General features: G+C 41.7%; 1 protein-coding gene and 1 non-coding gene across 2 annotated transcripts; one reads left to right on the top strand and one right to left on the bottom strand.

Moving 5' to 3' along the window:
* Positions 1–1046: 1046 nt before the first annotated feature.
* On the bottom strand, positions 1047–2212 carry LOC147607385 (la-related protein 6C-like). Its single transcript, XM_086790744.1, is given in 3 exon segments — positions 1047–1335; positions 1377–1983; positions 2048–2212. Coding segments are annotated over 3 exon segments (879 nt in total). The 3' UTR covers positions 1047–1228.
* A 5429-nt stretch (positions 2213–7641) lies between these two features.
* TRNAE-UUC (transfer RNA glutamic acid (anticodon UUC)) lies at positions 7642–7715 on the top strand. Its single transcript has one exon. It is a non-coding gene; the product is annotated as a tRNA-Glu (tRNA).
* The last annotated feature ends 1307 nt before the right edge of the window (positions 7716–9022 follow it).

The raw sequence follows: 9022 nt of genomic DNA, 5'->3' as shown, positions 1-9022 counted from the left end.
TATTATTCTTCAACAAAGGGGGAGGCTTCTATTTGTAGGAAAAAGTGATCTCCTAACCAAGCAAACTGATTCTAGAATTTTTCAAATTAGTTTGGTCAATTTTTGACCATTTTTAGGTCAGTTAAGCTTACTTTTTGGAACTAGACTTGAATTAGGAGAGAGGAGAGATGAAATATCTCAATTTTTGATGATTTAAAACTCCATTACACATGTAAAGTAGGCGCCTCATTCATGAGGGGGGAATCCCTATTGTGAGGTGTCAAAAATCTATTTTTTTAAGTTTTTCCTTTGTTCCTTAGTCCACTCTTCATCTTATGTGAGTATTTACTCATTTTTTGGAAGATTTTCTTTATTTCTTCTATTTATCTTCTCCATACATTTGGATGAATCTGATTGGCCCTTCAAAAACTTAATTTAAAATTTTTCGAAAATCTAGACCCTTAGGATAAGGTCTCTTGAACAGATTATACTTGATTTTCTAATGCACCTTCTGAAAATCTTTTTGAACTTCTGTTTCGGGGAAACTTATTTTAATAAGAAGAGATATTTTTCCATCCAAAAATATTCAAAATCTGAATATTCTCTCTCTAGAATATTTTCTCTCTCTAGGTCAAAATAGGTAGAAACAAGATCTTTTATATTTTTGAAGAGGGAATTGATTACAGGGGAAGATGTTGGACATCCTGAGAGACTGGGGAGGAATCTTACATGGAATGATGCTTGTTGAGATTCAAGCTCGATGTCAGTGTGTGCTAGCTGTGCTATGTGCTGGCATGTTAGGTAGGAACATGTGTGAGACATAAATGACCGCGTCCAGCTGGTCATAGTGTGTGGACATTAGCTAGGGTTAGATGTGTGTGGACACAAGACATAGTGTGTCTTGTGTATTATGGATTATGGCTTTATGCATTGTGTGAGAAGGGAGATGGCTTCCCTCTATGGTTAGGATTTGTAATATACATTAGGGTTTGCTCCTGTATGTGTGTCTCCTCTCCCTCTACCTATTTTTTTCAATATGGTATCACAAGTATATATTAGCTTGCCACTTTCACCCAAACCAAGTTTAAAACATGCCAAAACATTTTTACAGGTTCACAAGCAACTGCGCCACTCCCCACCAACTTGTATCACATAAAAACCCAGTTAGATGCAGGATTGGCATGGAGAGCTGAAGATCTCTAACAAGACAAAAATTCCAGCTCAACAAAAAAGGGACTCCAGAACCAGGCTACAGTGTGTTGGTGCTGATTGATTTTCCTCGACCTATGGTAAAGCCTCGAGTCCCATCAGGCATCCGTGGGCCCGGAGGTGGCTTTGTTTCAGCATTTGGAAGGCTGTTACTGCGACCTCCATTTTGCAATTGCCCACGTCCCGGCCTCGTCCTCTCTTTGACGATCCATCCTTCTCAAAAAGAACATTATCATTTCCCATAAGTTCGTCAGACCTTTCGATTGTATGACTCTCCTCCCCAGTCTTCTCAGGAACACTATCACTTGTTGTGGGAACAGCATCTTCTTCACCTCCTTCACTCACTTTGGAAGATTTAGAACCAGTGGATGGCTGATCACCATGTTTATTCTGGAACGTCCTCCTAAGCAATAATCGGACATGTCAAAGTCCACTTCTTCAATTCCGTTGATCTGTAAGCATAGAAACAGCTCGTTCTGCTTGCTCCACAGATTCATATTCTATCAGAGCATGAAGCTTCTTGCTGACAACCACGTCTTTCACGAACTCGGCAGAAGCTTGATTAGCACCATTGATTGCCTCTGGCTCACATATGCGGACCATCTTCACATTGCCAACACTCCCAAAACAGCCTCTCCATGACTCAATTGAGTGATCAGCGGGAAGATTATCCGCAACAACTGTTCGGGACTGAATTTCTTCAAGGTCTACATGTGCAAGAGGGTACCGGGTGGGGATATATTTCATGCGCTCCCCCTTGTCCTGTAGCGGGGGAGTGCACGGAACGCTTTCCACCTGGAGGTTGGAGCCCCCTCTCACGCCAGCTCAGCAGAACCAAGCGGGTGACAACGATGCCTACCTGTACGCATTTACGCCCTCTGCCCCTGTGCAGATGCTGATCATTGAAAGCTGGCGGCTTCCGCCTCAATGGTTTCTCTATTTTTCGAGGAATCCAAAACATTGCCAGGCAGCAGTCCTCGAAAACGGAGGCGTCCGATATCCCCACGCCACCCAGACTGCTCATTCTGCACTCCTCCGGATTTCCAATTCCGCCTCCACCCGGCCTGCTGACTCCAACGCTCCCCGACTTGTTGAATCCGGAAAGCGTCCGGCAGTCCCTCCGCCCCGCAACTCAGCTCCCAAAAGATCAGCATAGACCCAGCTCGTGTACTCAACCAGCCGACACTGATCGGTACCGCTGCAGGCTGCATCCAAGTGCTTTGACGTGGCTGCCTTCACCGTCCTGTGCAGCGTCTCTTCGTCCGTCTTGTAGGAGTCGATACTCTGGTTTTTGTGCAGGCTGGCACTCTTACACTTGCAAGCCGAGTTCCCTTCATTTCACCAAGTAAGGCTGTGCTCTATCATCTCTCTGGTTGAAGGTGTTTGATTACATTGCTTTAAGGTGTTTAAGGGGTGTGTGTGTGTGAGAGAGAGAGAGAGGGAGAAACCCTAATCTCCTGCGTCTGCGGGGCACCCGGCAGCTGTTTAACGACAAGCGACTCCACCACAGGTTGTATGATTAACGTGCTAGGGAGTGCTGGATCGTGTTGAAACGTAGCCGTTTCTGAGCTCAAACCTGCCGGATCGTGGCTCAAAGATTCCGGATTTTCACTCAGGATGGCCAAATTGACGGACGAAATTCCGGATTCTTGAACCGGAATGGGAGGGCTGTCGGACGCAACTGCGAAGGGATCCATGGAGATCGTGGTGGGCGGGCACAGCCATGAAGCCGAGGAGGACGGGGAAGAAGCCGAAGCAGAAGAAGAAGGGCAAGAGAAAGAGGACGTAGAAGACAGAAAAACCCTAGCGGCAGCCTACGATCTACTACCACCACTGTATTGGGCACATTATATCAGTGTAAAAATGGGATCAGACACTGCCCTTGTCCAGAATAAGGCAAGAGGTAAGACCTCCCGCATAGATTTGGGTTTGCATTGCATAATGATACAAGATAAACAGAAAAAACCCAAAGGAACTGTCAGCAGAACATTTAAACATGTTGCTCACATGGAGCAAGAAGACCTTACGGACAAGCTCATGGCCCCAGCCATGAAAGAAGAAGAACATCTCCTTCCAAGAAGAAGATCCACACCAAGAAGATCTAAAGGAAGACATGGACACGAGAAGAGAAGCTGCCCCAAGAAGACTGAAAGAAGAGACGGACGCGAGGAGAGAAGCTGCCCACGACAAGAAGACTGAAGACAAGAGAAGATGTGAGGCTCCAAAGAGTGAGAAGCCATGTGAAAATCTCTGAGAAAGAGAGAAAGAGACCCCACAACCCAATGTAACCTATCCCAACAAAGTAAAACCACCTCTGAGCCACCGATGATGTAGACCACGTGGTAGATAGATATATGTGTGAGCACTTTAGTCAAGGTCGCGGGCACTTATAGTAGCCTTGGACACATAGAGAGAGAAAGTGTCAAGGACTATGAGATTAGGGACTCGAGGCATTGGTCGGCAGGCTATCAAGTAAGAGAGAAACTTGGTATCAGAGCCTGGTGCTCTCTATTAGGGTTTATGAGTGAGTGAGAGAAGAGGGAGAAGAAGCTGGGAAGCTTGGAGCACACCGATTTCTATCAGATCTGAGAGCTTGGCCTATCGGGTAAGGTCTACTAAACACCCTTGAGCAGATTGCAGGTGATTCAAGCAGAAACAAAGCAAATTAGGGTTGCCCAAAGCAAAGGAAAATTCTGGTTTTTTGGAAGCTTTCCATTGGAGCTTGGAAGCGGTGATGTATGGTGAAATAGATGCAAATCTGGCAAAGAAACATGTATGTGGCAAGGATGAATGTATTGGCAACTCATGTACAAGCCCTACAACTCATTTTGGAGCAAATTTGATGCAAATAAGTGATTGAAAATCATTGGTTTTGAAGCTCTCACAAAACAGAGAAATAGAGGTCAACTTTTGATGAAATTAACCCTAGTTTTTGGCAAAAATCAACCCATTGATGGGTTGTACACTTGCATTGGAGTGTTAGGCAACATTATATGCCTTTAATTGACACTTTAATCACTCCAAATACCCTCTACAGCAGGCGACGCAGCCTGGTATACAAAAACAGAGCATCTTTTGATATTTTTACTGAGTGGAGGCCACAATTCAACTCTTGTGCTTGATTAATTCCAAAATTGGTTTAGCAATTGGTTGATACATACACTTGAGAAGGAGGCTACATGATTGGTTGGAGCAATTATAATCTATGGAGCTAGAAATGAGCTGATTAAACAGGCTGTCTACTGAGTTCAGTGAAACAGAGTGTGATTAATCGACTAATTACTCTCTGGTCTTAAACAATTGGTCTAATTTCTTTTACATAGAGTTAGTGGACATCATTGCTAAGCTAATGAATGCATGGTCTCTCAATTTGGACAAATATTAAAGAAATTAGAGCCATTTTACTATTGGTTTTTTTGGTTTTTCTCAAAATAGAGAAGGGGGTTTGACAAAATTGATATGTACGCATCTTGGAGGTGTTGATATGCAACATTGAGGTTGTTTAGGTGTCAGTGCAAGTTATGCACACTTGATTGAACCACTACATTACAATTTGGAGCCTTGGAAAGCGCATCAAAGCACGGTATCTTGGACTGCATAAACCATTTTATTTTGGATGCATACAGTTTGATTTTCTACATCAAAATTGAAGTTTGTTGACTACTTTGGAGTATTTGGAACACTCATCAGAGTGTGGTTGAGCTGAGGAAGGCTCGTTTACAGATTTGGACGTGTGCGGAAGGTGCATTTGCATTGAGCAAATATGTCGGATAATCCAGTAGGGTGAAAAATTGGATAGGAAGAACTTCCTGGCATGGAAGTACAGGATCAAAAGTTTTCTAAAGGAAAAAAGTTTTTGGAATCTTATTATAACTACCCCGACAACTTACACAGCAACAGGTTATAGCTCATAAGCAATGGTCAGAAAGAGCATACAAAGTGTTGCATTATCTATCTATATGTATTTTGGGTGCCATACTCATACACATACATGATGCTGAGAATCCCAAGAATGCATGGGATACATTGGTAAAGCTGTTTGATAAAGACATGAGTGCTCTCGCAAGTCTCAGTTGCGACAACAGATTCATAATGTGAAACGGAATAGAAGGAGTATCCATGATTATGTACAAGAGATAAAGAAGTATGTAGATGCATTGGCAACAATAAATGCCCCCATGCTTGATGATGATTTGGTAGACATTACCTTGCGTGGTCTTGGCAAGGAGTATAAATCTTTTGATACATCTATCTCGGTTCGGAGTATAGGTTTATCAGACTTTGATGAGTTGGTTTCACTCTTGCTTGTTGAGGAAATCAAACTCAGTGACTCCTTTCGTGATGCATCTACTAGCCATTATGATAATGGTAGAAATTAGGCTTTCTACTCACAAAGAGGATTTAGAGGCAGGGAGAGATTTGCATCACGTGGCCATGGTAATGGTCGTGGATGGCAGGACAGGTCACCACAACAGAATTTTCAGCCTACATATGGTGCTAGAGGTGGTCGTGGATATACACCTCAGAGAGGCAGAGGTAATCCTCGTGGTAGAGGATGTTGGCAAGGTCAACAAACATCTATGCAAGATGTGGAATGCCATTACTGTGGGAAATTTGGTCATATGGCACGTGATTGTTTCCGCAAACAAAATGATTTGAGAGGGGGTAGAGCACAACATGGTGGACATTATGCACAACATGGTGGAAATTATGCATCAAGCAGAATGATGGTAGCGCAAATCACTTGTTTGCCATGAAACATGTTGTGGATCTATGATGTCGAATGGTGAAAATGATGACACTTGGTGCTAATCTGAAGATCACTTATGAGATGTCTTCAAGTGGCCATGCTTTCATACCATAGCTTACAAAAGAAGTTTTTAAGGATCAGATACTTGGTGATGCTACTAGGTTACTGCAGAGCAGGTTGCAAAGACAAGTATTGGTGATGCTAATAGGTTGCTATAGAGCAGCACGTTGCGAAGACAACTATTGATGATGCACTTCTTGAGTTACCCGACCATCCCAAATTGGTTGAGTGATAGTTAGACACAGGAAAGATGTGTATAAGCCATTCGAGGGATCTCTCCAATGGGGTTACCCCACCTTCAAGCAAGTGGAGGTAATTAACTCTTGGGTCTTGAAACAACTTCCTTGCTTATTGTGTTTGTCATTAGAGTTTGGAGAAATGTGCATAGGCTTGTTTGCTTGCTAGGTATTTACATCATCTAGCCAACACAAAGAAGATTGGGTCCATTCCAAAAATATGCAAAGCATGGACAATGCTTAAAGATCAACAGTTTTGTATGTACACATGCTCTTTTTTCCATGAGGGAAAGATGGCAAAAGGCACCATAGTACTTTCTGAGTGGGAAAGATAGAAGTGCCCATGGTGGATTGAGATGTGTAAAGGTACATGCCTGGAGTAGGAGGAGAAGGAAACATATGCTAGTCACCAAAAGGGGGAGCGCAAGTCTAGCTCGGGTTCTTCTAGAAACCTTAATGAGGAGAAAATAAATAAATTGGAGCAAGAAAAGAAGAAACTAGCTAATGAGCATGTAGCAGCTATTGGAAAACCTGATCCCTCCCGCATGTAGGTAGGCCAAAGAATCACCAAATCAATGATTTGGGCATGTGCCCATGTCACATCTCTACTATTTTTGTTCATTGAACTTTTTGTTTGCATGTGGGCTGATTTTGACTTGTGTGATTAGATAATTTTGTCACTACATTAGAGACCTCCAAGACACAAACAGTCACCTTTGTTTGGGCTCCGGCAAGGCAATTGTCATGCATGCATGCACAAAGAATGGAGATCTTGTATCAAGAAGCCCCATGTGAAGCATGGAGATCTTGTAGGCATGATTCTGCAAGGCAATTGTCATGCATGCATGCACAAAGAACGGAGATCTTGTATCAAGAAGCCCCATGTGAAGCATTGGAAATAGAAGCATTGGGAATATATCCACATTGCTGAGGTGTCATCTGATGAGAATTCAATTGACAAACCAATCTATGAGGGCTATGAACACTTGCTCAGTGATTTGCTAGTTGAAGGTGACAATTTTACTGTCAATAAATACAGATGAAGGAAATGGTCGAGATGTGGAGTTGTACATTCTGAAATGCAGCCAGACAGAACACATAGCCATTCATATGCTTAGAGACAAGTGGGGGACTTGTCTAGAGTGTGGAGGGTCATACTTTGTTAAATGATCGTACTATGAAATGGAGGATGATCATCATTATTGTGAGCTTGAAAACAATAGAAGTTCATTTTCTTATGTTTTGGGGAGACCCTAAATTTGAGTCAAATTGCAGGCGTGCCCACACCAGGTAACGGGCGAGAGGGAGGCAGCTATAAGAAGACTGCTGGCTGCGAAAGCAATGTTCACTCCAAAACAGTAGTTTTTGTCAGTATATTAAAATAAATTTGCGACACTTAGCACAACTTCCATTGTCGTCTAGTCCGGTTAGGATACCTGGCTTTCACCCAGGCGACCCGGGTTCAAATCCCGGCAATGGAACATTTTGCGTTGCACTAACAATGACTCATGAGCATTCAAACATTTGGGTAATTTATTGAAGGTGGAAATGAGATAATGTCTTTCCATAGAATTGCTTTGGCCAATGCATAGATTGGATTTCATAATCCCGTCATTTTATGTAGATTGGATCTCCTATATGCAACATCAACTATAAAGACATTAGGGTAGTTTCTCACAAAATCATGCTTCTTAGTCCTATATGCAACGTCAACTATAAAGACATTAGGGTACTTTCTCACAAAATCATGCTTCTTAGTCCTATATGCAACGTCTTTATGCAACATCAACTATAAAGACATTAGGGTAGTTTCTCACAGTCCTATATGCAACGTCTTTATGCAACATCAACTATAAAGACATTAGGGTACTTTCTCACAAAATCATGCTCCTTAGTCCTATATGCAACGTCAACTATAAAGACATTAGGGTACTTTCTCACAAAATCTTTGAATTGCGTTGTGCATAGAAAAAATCCCTAATTGCCTTGTGCACCATCAACTATAAAGACATTAAGGTAGTTTCTCACAAAATCTTTGAATTGCATTGTGCATAGAAAAAATCCTTGAATTGCCTTGTGCATAGAAATTATGAGCAACGAACGCCTACAAATGCAATTTAAATTCATGTACCACTACCAGAAGGGACTATTGTCTTGATACAATAACTTAATTCTTTTTTTGGCCAAATCCTCTTTGTCAACATGTGCTTTCACATACTCATATGCCTAAAAATCTTGTGATTCATGAGGATAGAAAGATACCTTCTCAAACATCATCATCACATTGTCCCATCAGAAAATTTAATTTGTGCCATTCAACATGCTTGGAAAGACTATCGATGTCCATATATATTTCACAAGTGATAAAGATTGGTATCAATTACACAAACTGAGGTTGACAAACAGTACACAAACTGAGGTTGACAAACATTACAAACAGTACACAGGCATCATGTCATAAACCATGCAATGATTGTAGTTCCAAGCAATCAATTTGAACATGTTGTATATGAAATAACATTTTTCTTGTCCTTTAGCTTTCTTACGTAATGATACGGAACAAATTTTGAAAAGCTCGGACTCCAATCTTGTAAATCGCATAACATCTTTAAATCTTTGAAAGAATATAATCTACACACATGCATTAATAAATATACTCAAAATCAAATGAATAATAAATAAATCTACATAATATTTGCATAACAACCTAGAAAGAGAAACCTGAGTACCTACATGTATCGTGTCATGCAATGGCTTGCCAATGCCCCTACCAACTTCCAATGCTTGA

Source organism: Cibotium barometz, chromosome 55, assembly GCF_041138505.1.
Source record: "Cibotium barometz isolate CiBa-2024 chromosome 55, ASM4113850v1, whole genome shotgun sequence".
Taxonomy (NCBI): domain Eukaryota; kingdom Viridiplantae; phylum Streptophyta; class Polypodiopsida; order Cyatheales; family Cibotiaceae; genus Cibotium; species Cibotium barometz.
The sequence above is the reverse complement of the archived record's forward strand: the minus strand, read 5'-3'. Positions and strand labels throughout refer to the sequence as shown.